The sequence below is a fragment of the Artibeus jamaicensis genome, unplaced genomic scaffold, assembly GCF_021234435.1.
Source record: "Artibeus jamaicensis isolate MK-2021 breed Jamaican fruit bat unplaced genomic scaffold, CSHL_Jam_final contig_426, whole genome shotgun sequence".
In the NCBI taxonomy this organism is placed as follows: Eukaryota; Metazoa; Chordata; class Mammalia; order Chiroptera; family Phyllostomidae; genus Artibeus; species Artibeus jamaicensis.
In genome coordinates, this window is record NW_026521826.1 from 6,058,770 (window position 1) to 6,075,838 (window position 17,069).

General features: G+C 41.9%; 1 protein-coding gene across 1 annotated transcript in view; it reads right to left on the minus strand.

Moving 5' to 3' along the window:
* Positions 1 to 16,731, minus strand: part of ITIH5 (inter-alpha-trypsin inhibitor heavy chain 5) — an 84,830-nt gene extending 68,099 nt beyond the window's left edge. Inside the window, exons 1-2 of the mRNA XM_037150372.2 lie at positions 16,555 to 16,731; positions 5,511 to 5,555 (exon numbers count right to left, since the gene is read on the minus strand). Of these exons, the coding sequence (XP_037006267.2) occupies positions 5,511 to 5,555; positions 16,555 to 16,644 (135 nt within the window). The 5' untranslated portion in view covers positions 16,645 to 16,731. The remainder of the gene's footprint in view (positions 1 to 5,510; positions 5,556 to 16,554) is intronic.
* Between the last annotated feature and the right edge of the window lie 338 nt (positions 16,732 to 17,069).

Consider the following 17,069-nt stretch of genomic DNA (forward strand, 5'->3'; position numbering starts at 1 on the left):
GGGGTGCACCAAGTGCTGCGCTGCTGCCCTCCTCCGCCTGGGCCTCCGACCCACTGAGAGTTGCCTGCTCCCTGGTCGAGAGACTCCCAGCTCATATGCCCCCAAAATTCTTATCAACCTATCTCTTATCTCTTTTACATAAAAGCAGAATACTATTAGTTCACATCTTAAATTCTTAAGTTCACATCTTAGGTAAGAGTGTACAGCTCAAGATGCATAGCAGTCCAAATAATTTAGCCTTCGGTAGGTAGTCCTTGCCCGGTACTATTCTTAAAACAATTGAATATCTTCTTCACTTGGTACATCGGTGACTCTTTTTGATGTCATGTTGATTTGTTGTCATTTATGAAATAATTATTAATTATAATTTCATTGAACTTAAAATGTGAAAATCAGAGACACCTGATAAAAGGCTAGATTTACCTATATATACCATTGTACCTTCTTTTATCTTAAATTAAGGTTATGGATATATTAGATTTTCCCACAATATTACATCAAAAAGAGGAGGCATAATTTATAGATCCTACAGACAGACTGAGGAGAGTTTCCCAAAACTGTTTTAGTTTTATGGCTCCTATAACTGTGTTCCCATGGGAGCCATCTGCTGTGACTCTCAAGTCATAGGCCTTGCCTTCCTGTTACTGCACTCTCGGTGTACAATCTATTGAAATTAATTGTGTGCAAATCTGTCCCCCACTCCCCTCAAGCTACCCACTCCTTACCCCTGCCTCTGCTAGGCTGTACACATGTGGAGAACAGGGACCAATGCTTACTTTTTCTTTCACCCACAGCTCTCAGCATAAAGTAAAACTCACAAACATTTATGGAATTAAATTAAATTTTCTGACTCTTGAATAAATAAAGAAAAATAAATACCCCGAGAAAAGAAAATGGTAATAAAGTAATATTTATTAAACACTATGATAGACTAACTTCTATGAATGATTGGGAAAAATATTACATACGGCTCCTTCTCTCAAGGCACTCACTATGATCACTTTGGGAAGAAAGTACAATATAGGAAGGTATAAGGATTATATATATATATATATATATATATATATGCGATACACAGTTTTCAGATGAAAGAGAAATCAGTGAGGTCTATAAAAGTAAGAGAGAGTTTTAAAGAAGACATAAAATTTGTATATGGTGAAAGAGAACAAAAAGAACATTCTAGAAACACAAAATTTATGAAAATAGGAATGAACCACATCACATTTCTGGGACAAAGAACAGAATGGTTTAGTTAGAAAGAAGGATCCATCATGAGAAGAATATTGGACGGGCACGTCAAATTGTCAGGAAATGGACAACCCCAAAAGCCAAGTACAGAACTTGGAATGGCCAAGGTTCATGAAAGTATGGCATAAATGGAAAGCTATAAAACAGTTGCCTCAGTTTTTCCCAGAGCACACTTCTTAAAAATTCAACATGCTTTCCATTTTTATACTTAAATCACTTCATTTGGGAATGTCAACTGGAAAATAGGGGACAAAAATCAAGTATTCCTATGACATAATAATTTCTTCAATATTTTCCATAAAAAAGCTAAACAGTTGGAAAAGCAGTTTGAGGCAGGGAGTGTCTTAATTAGCTTCTCAGGGGAACAAACGTGTCTGTGTGACTCAAGTGAGTCACTTAACATCAAGTCGCCCAGAGGATGTCCTGAATTACCCAACATGCCATCTGGAAATGTAACTGAGGAATGTTTGCATCGGCACTTGCCAGAAGTCAAGCCTCTTCCCTGAAGATTAGCATTTTGTTGTTTTATTCTGGTCTTATAATTCAGTGATTATTAGGAGAAATAATTCTGAAGGTGGTAGAGAACCTCAGAAATCATCTAACTCAGCTCCCCCTCACTTTATGAAGAAGTGTGATGGTTGGCAGCTGGCTGAGAAAAACAACATAGCCTTGTTATTATCACATGAAGCAGAAGACCTCTAGATGATGCACCTCCTTGACAAGGCACCTGTATTTATCACCTTGGAGAAGCAACATACCCCTCTGCATAAGCTCAGGATTGCCTATCTGCAGTAATACTACTAACTTAGCAATATTTTATTACATTTAGAGGAAAGGTAAAATGCAATTATGACCTTTATGCAGAAGAAAAACCCACTTTGTACACCTCCTACAAAAAGATAAACCATGGTTCCCTGGCTGGTGTGGCTCAGTGGACTGAGTGCCAGCCTGCAAACCAAAAAGTTGCTGGTTCTATTCCCAGTCAGGGCACATGCCTGGCTTGCAGGCCAGGTCCCCAGTTGGGGGCAGCATGCAAGAGGCAACCAATGGATATATCTCTTGCACATCAATATTTCTCTCCCTCTCCTTTTCCTGTCCTGCCCTTCTCTCTAAAAATAAATAAATAAACCATGGCTGAAAAAAAAAACCATGGTGGTTAGAGTCGGGAGTAGAGAGACAGACACACATATAACCAACCTTCTATAAGCTAATGATGCCCAGCGGCATGCTGTCTGCTGTATTGACTATACTTTCTTATTTTCTATATTCTTGATGCTCTGGCACTGGGGGCCTTGATCTCAGGGCTAGCTAATTTATATAGTTAACAAAAAACTTCCCTGTGAGCACACATTTGATATACAACCAATCAGTCCAGAGTCCACACTTCCAACCACCTTCTTTATTAAGCTCTTACACTCCCAGCCAACATTCAGCTGCCCTAAATCACCCCCAGATAACCAGGGACCAACACTATCTCCCGGAGCCAGCCAAAATTATTCCAACTATCCAATCCTAATCTTACTTACCAATTCCTTCCTGCAAAAACCCAATAAAGGTGCTGGCCCATGTCCTTCTGCTTCTCCTACCTCCTGACTGACCCTGGTGTTCCCCAATGTGCCCCTATATGCTATGCCTCCTGTTCCTACCAATCCGTAAGTATAAACTCCTTCCTCTATTGTAATCATCCCCATGTCTATGAATCTCACCACCTCTGCTTAAAACAACTCCAGTCTACAAATTTTAGAATGCACTCTGAATGAGGTGCCTGCCACAGCCCTTTCCATCGGTAGGTTAAATGATGACAGTCTAATTGTTTTAGGAAAACCAGACCAATATATGTTAAGCACCATGGAGACTCAAATACAAAGACACCCTGCTTTTCAAACTATAAACATTTTTTTGTGTATGTGATGTCAGAGAGCTTCACAAAAGCTATCTAATTGAGAATAAAATCAAATCCCTGTGGCCCATGAGGTGGCCGTGATAATGAATACCAGCGTTACCACCCACATTCTATTCGTTAATGAGAATAGAAAACATTCAGGTTAGTGTGATACAGCTGAGTATAAAATAAAGGAGACTCCTGGGGTATACAAGCTACAGAGCCAGGCAGGAACCAGATTACTCAGGGCCTTGTATGTTCTTAGAGTTAATCCTATAGGTCAGAGGTGTCAAACTCATTTTCAGTGGGGGCCACATCAGCCTTGTGGCTGCCTTCAAAGGGCTGAAATAATTTTAGGACTGTATAAATGTAACTACCCCTTAACACTTAAGGAGTTAAAATTACATTTGGCCCTTTGAAGGCAACCGCAAGGCTGATGTGGCCCCTGGTGAAAATGAGTTTGACACCCTGCTCTAGGTGATGCAGAATCAGGGAAGACATTTATAAAAGAAAGTGAGCATTAGGTCTACTCCTGGAAGGATCATTCTGGCACCAGCTGAATGGGCAAATAAAGGTAAAGTTAAAAAATTATAATACATGTAAGATTTCTAAAATTTCTAGAGATTTCTAAGAAAATCTGGACAATTAGATTAAAAGTCTCAGTCATGGGGGCCAAGAAAATTTTGTAACCAAGAATGAAAACTCAAAGGCTATAAAGAAAAGAAAAACTTATTTATTACTTATGGACTTAAAACCTTCACATGCCCAATATACCATAAACAAAGTTAATAGACAAGTGACATATTTAGCAGAAAAGTCTTCCAACTTAGAGGACAGAGTATCAATAACACACAGTTACCCAACACACTGACAACCAGGAGATAAAAACACAGGAGAAAAAATGAGGGAAGGACCTGAAAAAACCAATTCACGGAACTACTCTGCATGGCCGAGAAATGTATAGGAAAAAAAGTCCAAACTAATAAGTAATTAGGAAAATGCAAATTAAAGGAACAGTGAAAAATCACTCTATATCTAAAAGAGTGGCAAGTCAAAAAAGAGCTGTTATTTCTACTGCTGACAGAAATAAACTTAACACAGATAGTATTAAGAGTAACAGTGTTCAAAAAGTAATCTGAAAACATCTACCGAAATTTAAAATGCACAGGCGCTGTGATCCAGGAACCCTCCTAATGAAAAATCTGGACTATTATATTAAAATCACCCACATAACAGAATACACAGAAAGCTTTTGCAGTAGTGTTCATAGAGGGAAACATTGGAAAATCATCAGTTGCAGAATTCTTAATAACCTATGGTATGCCAATGACAGGGAATATTTCTCCCCATGTAAAAGAATGGCTAGGGCTAGGCCAGGTGAGGCGGTGTTGAGTGAAAATGCTGATAAAGAGAAAATCAGATATCATTGAGAAGGCCGTTTGGTGCATTAGTTAAGGAGCATGGCCTTGCAAGCCAGACTATTGGGACTCCAATCCTGGTTCTTCCACTTCCTACCAACTGTGTAGTTTAGGGCAAGTTACTCAATCTCTCTGAAGCTCATTTTTCTCATCTGTAAAAGGCCTCAAAGAATTGTGACAAGGGTGACTGAGCTATGACACATGAAGCACTTAGAACAATGCCTGGCGCATGGTTAATCACTCAGTACATATTAGGCTGTCATTATGGGATTCCATTGTTTGAAAGTAATAACAAAAATCTCACAGATGAAAATGTATGTAAGTTCCTCCATCTTCCTCTCTTGTGGTATTCGTCATCTTCTCCATTACTAATACGCTTACAATGTATTTGTTTATTTTATCACTGCACCCCTTTTACAATTCAAGCACTGTGACGGACAGGATCTTTGGTCTGTTTTGTTCACTGCTGTGTACCCAGTGCCTACAACAGTGTGGGGCAGATTGTAAGCATTCAAAAAATTATTTGTTGAGTAAATGCCTGAGCTCCCGTCTATTAGTCTCTAACATGCATTGAGAGCCTTGCCCAATGGGTACCACGTGAACCTCTGCTTTACAAATGTGAATTCTTCATTTGCTTTAGTTGTTTGATTCATAGGACAGCCTTTATTTTCATGTAAGAATGTCTGAAAAGAGTAATGGTGAATTTAGGTGTGTGGTTTTCTTAAGAAGGCCTTTAGAACTTCACACTTTGTCCTTATAGTCCTACTGAAATAATCAAGTCTCTTTCCAGAAAAAAAAATCCACTTGAAAAAAGCCTTATAAAAGTGACTCTGTTTCATGTTAGAATCCTTCTACAAGCAGCTTTATAAACTTCGGAGGAGCTGCAAGCAAAGTCAGTGCCCAGTTCAAAATAGCCAGACCAGTGAGGGGACGGAGGTAAGGAGCACCATGCATGTACATACCAGCCTCTGCAACAGCCGGACTTGCCTCGGGACCCGGACTCCAACCTAAAAGAGAGGTCATGAAATGTGACTGTGAGATTATTCTCAAAGAAGTTAGTTGCATAAGGAAGTAAAAATCCATTTAAATTTACAAAAAGGGCTATCTATCATGAAAAAGTTTGATCTTTAGTCAGAAAGCTTCTAAGCCAGAATTTGCATTCATCCCTCCCAGACCTGGCTGACTGCTGAGCCCATGATGTCACGCTGCCTCATCATCTGAGTGTCTTTAAATCTGTTAGAGGAGTGTGGATGAATTGACCAGAACAGTAAGTTCATCTGCATTATTTGAGTTTATTTTGAGCTTGAAAATAAGATCTTTAATATTGTCTCCATTATAATAAGTAAACGTGTTTGGCCTTACTCAATTATTCAACTCAAAACTTTAGGAAACCCTGGAAGCAAAGCTGAACTAAACTTGAATTTCCTTTTGTTTTTCTTGATGATTTGCTGTGCTTTCCCATAAAAAGGAAAGGCCCTCTAGCCCAGGGTTCCAGTGTTAGGAAGATAAGTCCCCATAACTTCTAGCTTTGAAAACCAGCAGGGATTGAGTCAGTGGAAGAAAATTCTGGAGTCCCAGGCAGTTTCCTTTAAAGAACCACACACAGGCTTACTCAACTCACTCTCTCTGAGCTCTAGCACAGGGGTAGCAGTTTGAAAGGCACCAGTGGCATATGGGGAGGAACTGAACTGACTGGCATCAAGGTGGGAGATGGAGGAGAGCTTTCTCCCACACAGAAAGGCCCTTTCCTGAGCCTTCGCCCACAGACTCACAGAGCCAGCAAGTGGGTGCCATATCTGACACTCCATCAACTTGGCGAACATAGTTTGCCCCTCCCTGGAGATCCACTGAGACTCTGTCCCACTCAACTTATGATGCATCCAAACTGTTAACTTATGATGTGACTTTTCCATATGATTGGCTGGTCTTGGCTCATGCTTCACAACTTCCTAAATCCTTTCAAACGAGCAACAGCAGGCCTCACTAAGTCCTCAGCCCCACACGCCTACTGCTAAGTGGACCCAGGACTGGCACTAACAGCAGCCAGCCTGGGTTCACAGTTTGCCTTCACCTGGGAATCTCCAAGCCCAGCACAAGTAGCAGCCATCTCAGACTGCTCTACAGCTCATGCAGGGTGGCCCTGGGCAAAACACAGGTGGGAGCTGACCTTGGCTTACACTACCCAGGAAACCCCAGAGCATATGCATCTAGCAGACAGCTGCAGACCCATCGGAGCACCACCACCCTGCCCCTGCAAAGCTGATCCTCCACAGAGGGCAGAAATTGGTAGTCAGTGATCATGGCCAGCCCTTACAGCTTACTGGCCTGGGCAAATCCCTCCCATTGATCTGCTAATGGAAATTAAGGCTCAACTATAAGAGGAGGATGTACTCAGTTACATGAAGGGTTCACCTTGAGTACCCAGCTTGAGTGATAGGGGAGGCTGTGCCACTGGATCCTATAGGACACCCACTACATTAGGCAACACTACCAATACAGGGGGTCATAGCAGCTCTACCTAATACATATAATCACACAGGTAGGCTGCCAAAATGAGGAGACAAAGAAATATGGCCCAAATGAAAGAACAGATCAAAACTCCAGAAAAAGAACTAAACAAAATGGAGATAAGCAATTTATCAGATGCAGAGTACAAAACACTGGTTATAATGACACTCAAAGAACTTAGTGAGGACCTCAACAGCATAAAAAAGATCCAGTCAGAAATAGAGGAGATACTAATTGAAATAAAGAACAATTTACAGGGAAACAACAGTAGAGCAGATGAAGCCAAGAATCAAATCCATGATTTTAAACATAAGGAAGCAAAAAAACAACCAACCAAAACAAGAAGAAGAAAAAAGAATCCAAAAAAATGAGGATACTATAAGCAGCCTCTGGGACAATTTCAAGTGGGCCAACATTTGCATCATAGGGGACTAGAAAGAGAAGAGAAAGAGCAAGAAATCGGAAATCTGTTGAAAAAAATGACAGAAGACTTGCCTAATTTGGTCAAGGAAATAGACATGCAAGTCCAGGAAGCACAGAGAGTCCCAAACAAAACAGGTGTAAAGATGCCCCCTCCAAGACACATCATAATTAAAATGCCTCAGTTCAAAGAAAAAGAGAGCATCTACAAGCAGCAAGAGAAAAGCAGTTAGTTATCTACAGGGGAGTTCCCATAAAACTGTCATCTGATTTCTCAAAAGAAACTTTGCAGGCAAGAAGGGGCTGGAAAGAAGTATTGAGTCATGAAAAGCAGATTCCTCTACCCTGCAAAACTATCATTTAGAATCAAAAGACAGATAAAGAGCTTCCCAGACAAGAAAAAACAAAGGAGTTCATCATCATCAAACCATTATTACATGAAATGTTAAAGGGGCTTATTTGAGAAAAAGAAGATCAAAACTATGAACAATAAAATAGTAATAAATACATCTATCAATAATTGAATCTAAAAAACAAGCTAAGCAAACAAGAACAGAGACAGAGTCATGGATATGGAGAGCATTTTGATGGTTGCCAGAAGGGAAGAGGGTGTGCGGGAATGGGTAAAGAGGTGAGAGGATTAAAAAGAACAAATAAAGACTAGCCACAGGGATGTAAAGTACAGTATAGGAAATGGAGTAGCCAAGGACCTGATACACTTGGCACATGGATGTTAACAATAATGTGGGGATTGCCTAAGGGGGGTTTGCCAGGTGGAGGGGCAAAGGGGAGAAAAATGGGATAACCGTAATAGTATAATCAATAAAATATAATTAAAAAATAAAGTATACAATTCAATGTTTTTAGTATATTTGTGGAGCTGTGCAATGATCACCATAATCAATTTAGAGCATTTTATTTATCACAGAAGGAACTCTGTATCCTTTACTGTCACCTCACAACCCCTGCTTTTCTGCTGGCCCTAGGCCACCACTGATCAGCTTTGTCTCGGTGGACCGGCTCACTCTGGACATTTCATATAAATGGCATCATTCTACATGCAGTCTTGTATGACTGGCTTTTTCCCCCCACCTCCCTCGCTTGCTTTCACCCCACTATTACTGATTTTTTTGACTTAGCATAATTTTTTCAAGATTCATCCATGTTGTAGCATGTATCAGTACTTCATTCTATTTTGTGTCTGAATAATATTCCATTGTATGAATAAACCATATTTTGTTCATCCATTCATCAGCTGATGGATTTAGGTTATTTCTGCTTAGGCTCTATTATTTGGGTATTATGTGGAATTTGCCTGAAAAATCACATGCAAGTCTTGATGTTGGGTATATATTTTTATTACCCTTAGGTATATACCTGGGAGTGGAATTACTGGGTTGTATGGTAAATTTAACCTTTAGGAAATTGCCAAACTGATTTCCAAGTGGCTATAAGATTTTATATTCCCACTGTATCAGTGTACAAGAAAATTCTTTGCAACTTTTAAAACAATTGTTAATAATTAGAAATTGTATAAATGCCCTTCAAAGAGGTTTGGTTAAATATGTCGTGATATACAGACTAATTAGAATACGGCTAATAAATATGATAATGTAGACCTATGTTTATTGCCATCAATGAATGTTTATTTTGCGGGACTTCAATTCTGTTCACCAAATATTTCTCTAGCTCTCTGCCAGATGCATTGCATTTTCTGCCCCGCCTTGTGACAAGGCAGGACCCTGTGACTGGTTCTTGCCAATAAGATACAAATGCAAGTAACATTTGTCACTTCTGGGCCAAGCATTTAATTACAGATGTGTGATACTGCAGAGATGTTTTTTCTTTATGGCACAGTAATTAGTAGCATTTCAGATGGCAGCTGCTCTGCCAAGTCCAGGTTCCCAACTGACCACAACATGCATACCTCCTCCACTGCTAACCCAAGACAGACAAGTTGTATAAGCAAGAAATAAACACTTGTCATTTGAGAAGTTGGGATTTGGGTGTTGTTACCACAGTAGAGTGTAGCCCATCCTGATTGATGTATTAGTGACACATGTTTAAGTAATTAAATCAAGTAACACAGCCCTATCTCTAACATGACCTCATTGTTGTATGTTTGAATGGGCACCAAAATGCTAATGATGTCGCCTCCGGGTGGTTGAATTCTTTTTCTTCATACTCTTCTGTATTACTTCAGTTTTTAAGATTCTTATTTAGTTTTAGAGAGAGGGGAAGCAGGGAAGAAAGGAAGAGAAACATTGATGTGCAAGAGAAACATCAATCGGTTGCCTGTCGTACAGACCAGGCCTGCAACCTAGGCAAGTGCCCTGACTTGGAGTCCAAACGGCGACCTTTCAGTCTGCAGGATAATGCCCAACCCACTGAGCCACATCAGTCAGGACTATATTACTTCAGTTTTTGATGAATTAGCCATTACTACTTTCAATAAAAGAAAACACAATAACAATATTTCTGCCCAAGCTGGTGTGGCTCAGTGGATTGAGCGCCAGCCTTCGACCAGAGGGTAGCAGGTTCGATTCCCATTCAGGGCACATGCCCGGATTGCAGGCCAGGTCCCTGGTAGGGGGCGTGCAAGGTGCAACCACACAATGATGTTTCTTTTCTCTTTCCCTCCCTTCCCCTCTTTCTAAAAATAAATAAATAAAATATTTTTAAGAGAGATATATCTACTTATAAACTAAAGGTATAACAAAAACTGTTTTAATCTCCATCAATCCTTCCTCCTCTCAAAAACACGCTATTGTAAATTGCCATTACAAGCTACCAGAGAGCCTCCTATTCTGTAGAACATGGGATAGAAAGAAATAATGTGGGACTTAGGTTGACATCTACTCTGACTCCAAATGAGAACCAAACAACACTTGAGAATACTGGTTTGTATTTCTGAAATGAGGTGGTATGTATGAGACTGTTCAAGAAAAGCCATGCTAAGCATCCCAGAGAAGGTCTTTGTCAGTTCTGCAGATTCATCTCTGGCCTTTCCCATCTAAAATTGTAGAATTGCCTGGGGACCACTTAACATAACTATGATTCAGAAGAAAAGCCCAGCCCCTCTTAGGTATTATGTTCTCTGATTGATCTAAAGTTTCTTTGAAGTTTCCTGCTTTGTAAAGTAGGTTTTCCAAGAAAATAAATAAGCTTTAAGGAGAACAAGAGAAGTTGGTTTTTCATTTTTGAGATGACTATCTGATGTCTCAGGGGATCACTATGGCTACACTTCAGTCCAAGTTTAAACTCAGACTGAACCAGAATCAAACTTCTCGGTACACACAGATTCCTGGTGCCAGCCAGGACTGAGGTGGAAATAACACCAATGTCATCATCATTGTTTTTAGCCAGGCATTCCCAGTCCCATTGCATTATAAGAATCTAGGAACGGAGTATAAGGACAGATAAGTAACTGACTCCAACTTAAGGTCAAGGACTGCCATGATTAGTAATCTCAGAGCTTCCACCAACCTGCCTGGGGCCCCAAATCATAGACTTAATAGAGGGAACAAATAGAATTATCTGCTGTTCCCGAACTGAGCCTATCTCTCCAGCATCAGAACAGAAGATGTCTAGGCCACAATAATTATTGAGAAATATAAGCTGTAACCCTTGCCATCAAGGACCATACTATCTAAGTTAAAAGAAAAATATATACTCATGAAAATTTCATGAACCAAGTAATTCTTTATAAGTTACAAAGGAAATGAAAAAAAGAAGGTACCAGGTTCTTGAGTGACTGTAAGAGGCTTTGTGATAAAGGAGTAGCTACAGTTAGTTGTGTAGGACATCTGTTGAAGTGGGATAAAAGGGAAGGAGAAATTTAAGAGAATCAAGTTCAATACAGGACCATGTGAGAAATGGTCAGTTTCATCAATCTTCTACTGCCTCTTCAACTCATATGGACCAAACAGCCTTCACTACCAGGAGGTAGAGGGTGGCTAAAGGTTTCCTTTGCACAAGGAATGTAGACATAGAGTTTACAATCTCCCCCATGTAGCCCATCATTAGTTAGGCCAACTATAGGTCAAAAATAGCAGGTACTGCTTAAATGTTTATAAGTTGGATAACAAAGATTTATTTTTTTCCCCAGCATCCATCACAGTGTTGGATCATGAACAAAAAAGAAGAAAAACACCATGAAAGCATTCTAAAAAGTCCATAAATGGGAGAAAGCAGGGGAAGAGAGGAGAGCACTGAATCCTAAGTCTACCCATGGTGAAAGACACCCTGCAAACACAGAACGCGTGCATTGCCTTTACTGTGGACGCTTAATGGCCCAGATTGACTGACAGGCAGGGTTCAAGCCCCCTACCTCTCTTTTGTGCCCTGTCACTGGGTCTGCAGGTCCCATGACAGAGCCAAGAGACCCTGCACTTTCCTCAGCCACATACCTTCAGGTAACTGGTCATGAGTTCCCAGAGGATTCTGTACTGAGAATTCATCTACTGATTGGCCCCAACTTCTGAGGGGATTCTAAAATCCTGAAACCAAGACCCAAGAACTCAGTTACCTTAAGATATAGGACCTGAAACAAAACCAAAGGCTACAGGTTCACTGGAGATGCCATTTATCACCTGGGCTGAGGACAGTTAGCCTGGGAAGATCCCCATTCGGGTATTTCTGTATCACTTGCACAGAAGTTCTCTTTCGTTGGAGTAATTATGCTGCGAGTTATTCAGCTATTAACCATTTTCATTTCGGGATGCCTAAAATCTCAGTAATGGAAGAAGAAACTTCATTTTAAGGCTTAAATTCCAAACAATTTCCAGGCAACTTTAAAAGAGAAAATCAACTAGTTTGGGGAAAACCACTGTTTCTTTTAACTGTGAAAAGCAAGGGAAATGGGCCTTGCTTGCAGGAAAATAACGAAGAGGTTCAGGACCCCCCTGTCCTACCCCAGAGAGCTCAGGGCCCCATCTTCTTAAACAGACTCTATGGTTCCTTAGATACAAAAAGCTTGTCAGGTTTCCCACTGAACCAACAGCATGATAGGCAAGACGCATCGCCTGACCCTCGGGATTCCTGCCATGCCCCCCCCCCAACATTCTCACCTCCCTCAGAGAAACAAGATACGCACTGGTTAGGGAGTGAGCAGATCTCTGGACTCTCTCTCCCAACATCCTCCTTCCCCCTTCAGCTCTTGGCCTGTTTCAGCAATCCCACACATGCACATAAAGGAGACATTACTGAGTGGTCTGGAATTCACCGAGTCTTTTACTGACATCTTTTTTCAAAGAGTTTTTTAAAAGAAAAAGAAGAAACAGTTCTCTTTGTTTTGTGTGTTTCCCCAAATGTGAAGGTTTGGTTCTGAGAGAGAGATTAGGAAAAATTTAAACTCCAGAAATTCTCAATTCAGGGAATTAGAAATGTGCCTCCACAGTCAACGTGGTGCCAGGACCTCAAACTGAACACCGTCTATGTACCGAGGGCTACAAATAAAAATCGCACTGAAACAAATTACATTAGATTGGAAACATGAAAGTGGCTTGGTCTTTGGCGGGTCACTGAGTGCCGCCTCTGGTACCAGCGCACCTGCGGTCCCACCCCCCGGCTGTGCATGCAGGGGCGCCTGCGTCACTCCTCTGCGGGCCTTCCGGCAAAGTAGCACACTGAGACCCTCCTGGCAGAGGACTCGGGGACTTAGCCAGGCTGTACATAAATACTGCAAATGGCGACTATTTCTATAGGCAAGCGCTTTGCCTGAATTAACTCATTTAATCCTCACAACAATCATAAGAGTAGAAGTGGGGGTTATACTTTTATTTAATTTCCTATTATTATTTAGACACTGATGGGATGTAATAAGCTTCAGGGAACCTCCCTTGTACAGTGCCTCATCGATAAGCGATACTTGTTTGTGTCTGTGAACTTGTCAGCTGTGTCATTTGTTGTGATGTGTTTATCATCCTAAATAAATGTTCCCTTTAGCACCTAGTTTTGTAGTCATCATCTGATTTTTTTTTCTTGAAGAGGGCCCTGCAAATTGTGTAAACTTTACTCACCTCCCAAAACCTAGACCTGCCCCTGCCTGTGGGTAGGAACCATCAACAACTCTGTCTTGCAGGTGATGACACTGAGACCCCCGAGGGAGGTTAAGTTTCTTGCCCAAGTGCCCACGGCCACTTAGTGGTGGGGTACACATTTGAACCCAGGCAGTCTGGCTCCACCCGGAGTGCTCTTAACCATACACCTAATTGCTTCTTATTATTTTTACATAGAGGTCCTAGCAAACTCTTTGGGACATATGGACCCTTAATAATAGTTATTATTATTTTGTAAATTAAAAACTGCTTCTGTAATAACAGGAATACGAGCCTATTCTTATTTAAAGAATCCATTATCAATTTGTAACTTACAAAACGAATAAATTTGTAGCAGGTTGACTTCATACAAGAAATCCCCTTCTTAATATTAATTGCCTGAAACCGTCTGAAAGCAGCATTATTCTAAGGATGGTCCACAGATCCCCGTCATCAGGATCACGTGGGCCCCACCCAAACTGAATGGATCTAAACTGATGGGAGTGAAGGTCTCAACAACGTGAATATTCAGTGAGCTCCTGGAGTTTCATTTTATGCAACAAAGTTTGAAAAACTCTGCTTATGGTAGTCCTGCTATGAGTAATATTGATTACAGGTGAGGTGGAGGGCAAGTCAGAAAGGAATCTGAATCCATTACTGAGATGGTATTAGTAATACCTCCAATTAAAGACAAATAAGAGAACTTCTCTGAAACTGCACAGTTTTGAGTTACATAAGAAAAATTGAGTTTACACATAACTTTGAAAACCATGATTCTGCGAATAGAGGACAGAGGACAAAGTCCATTTCCAGGTACTGTTCTCAGGTTTAAGTGTACTATTAATTCCCTCAAAGTCCTTTTAATTGAGTTATCTCGTTATCCACATTCTAGAGATGGGGAAATAGAGGCTTGTAGACACTAACTCTCCAGTAAGGGCAGAACCAGACCGACCCTGAAAACCTGACTCTGTAGCCTGTGCTCTTAAGTCCTACATCACACTAGAGAGAGAGACATAGATGATAGATAAATTTTAATAGTGTTGTAATGAAGAGGTAAAATTGTTAATTTTCACAGGACTACATATCTTGGATTCTTTTCTGACTTAGTCATTTTCCAGATGAATAAGTAGGGCCATGGGTTGAAGACAGCATGAAATCACTAAAATGGGCCAACCCCTTCATATTTTATGTGGGAGAGTTCAGAGAGTGTTAATGGCCTATTTGGAGTTGCAGATGTTAGAGCTTTAATCCCTCCTCCTAGTTCATAAACAGAATCTTTGTTTCAGTTCTTCCCACACTCTCCTTTCTCCATCCCCCCAAAAAACGTTTTACAATCTTTACCCTAAATTCCTTTCCTCAGCACTTCAGCTGCCCAGACCTACCCGCCACTGCAACACTGAGTGCAGACACTGTTCCAAGCACTTGAGATGTATTATTTCCCACGTTTAACAGAACTGGACATTGAGGCCGCAAGAACTTGCCCAGAGTCACAGAGCAGGTAAGGGACAGACGCAGGAACCAAACCCAGGCTGCCTGGCACCACACTCACACCCTTAACCACTTACTAAAATATTACCATTTATTGAGTACCTACTGAATACCTTCCACACACCAGCAGCCGAATCATTACAAGTTTTCTCAAAAGGAGACCTACTTCCTGCTGTGATCAACAGGAAAAAAAGGGGCAGGGAGATTAGACCCTTGTCCAGGCCACACAATTGCAAATGGCCAAGACCAGCCTCTCTCTGGATTCACAGCCTGCCCTTCCCCTATACTTCATGCACAGCCCCCAGGAATTTTGATGGGTCATCCCTTCTGACAGCCCTACAAAAAAATGACCATTTCTTCCATTTTATAGGAAGCATATCCACAAGGCAGACAAGAATGTGATCATCTGATGTTTAGGCAGATTCCATCTTCTGGATCTGCTTTGTAAACCAAGGCGTTAAAAGGGTGGGGGGGATACGCCTACTTATCTCTTCCCATCATGTGATAACATGCTTCGGATGAAACGACTTGAAAATAATTTAAGTGATGTATGTGTAAACAGCAGCGGGAGGTGTAAGTGTGCACTATCTGCTTGGGACAGAGCCATTTCTCCCTATAAGGTCTTTATATTGATATTCATGTGAACTCATTTGATAGTTTGCAAAGAGCTTCTCTGTTCATCAGACACTGTATTGAGGTTTCATGTTTGCAGGTTTTACCCATCTGTGAGATTAAGCCACTTAAAACACAAACCCTGGCCTGGCTGGTGTAGCTCAGTGGATTGAGTGCAGACCTGCAAACCAAAGCATCACCGGTTTGATTCCCAGTCAAGGCACATGCCTGGGTTGCAGACCATATCCCCAGCATGGGGTGTGCTAGAGGCAACCGCACACTGATGTTTCACTCCCTCCCTTTCTCCCTCCCTTCCCCATTTCTTTAAAATAAATAAATAAAATCTTTAAACACACACACACACACAAACCCTGGGAGGTACACAGAATATTAACTAGGAGGACTGAGACCCTTTGGTTCTTGGTCCTCAACCACCTAGTGGAATGTCCATATTCTCCCAGTTTTCAGATGGAAAAAGCAAGGCTTTTAGGAGTTTAGAACTTTCCCTAGATTGTGCTTTCTCTATGAACAGCTAGGAGGAACAGTAACAACACACGACCCCACTTCATTAACTGAGAACTTCGGTTCAGAAATGACAATGACAAAAAACTAGCAGAAATCTGTGCAGATAATAGGAGCCAAGAAGATTTGGTTCTGCAGTACTCTGAAGTCCCAGGCACAGTTCTGCAGGAAACTTCACCGTTCAGACTCTTGTCACGAGTGACCAATAAATAGATAGGGAAGCTCCCTTGCAGGAGGTTGAGGAACAGAGAAGAAAAGTGGGGGACAAAGTGACAGGATATGGGGTCACATCTCCCTTCCTGGCGTCCACCACTGGTCAAAGGAGCTTGTCCAGTGGCCACTCGCCCTAAGGAGGCAGTTGGAAGGGACAAGAGCCAGCGCCCGGTCTCTCCCTGAGTCTCGCCAGATTTCCACTTACTTGCTCTGAAGTGTCACCCCAGCTCCGCGGCTCTTCCAGCGACCCCGCGCAGAGCGGCAGCCCCAAGCACAGCCCCAGAAGCAGGAGCATGGCGGCGCCGGGATGCCGCGGGACGCGTGCAGGGAACAGCACCGAGCTCAGGCAGAGGACGCACCCAAGGGACAGCGCCCGGCTTGGGCTGCTAGCACACAGGCCCCGCCTCCCGGCCAACCCTCCGGCCTCGCCACCGCGCGCCCCGCCCCCAGCCCGCAACGCGCCGTCGGGTCCAAGCAGCTCCCCCCACCCCCTCCAGGCCTGCGAGCTGAGAGCACAACTGCTTCTAAGGCTCACCTGGCTCACCCTTCAGCCAGTCCCCTTAACTCATCAACAGGGAGTTCGCCTCGACTCCCTCCCCCGCCTTCATCGCAGCCTTCTCCATTCAGCGCATGTGACAGCTGCCACCCTCATCCCCCAACTCTTTCCTCCTTTCCTGGAAAGTGTGAAATGCTTCCTCATGAACTTCTTTCACTTCTGTG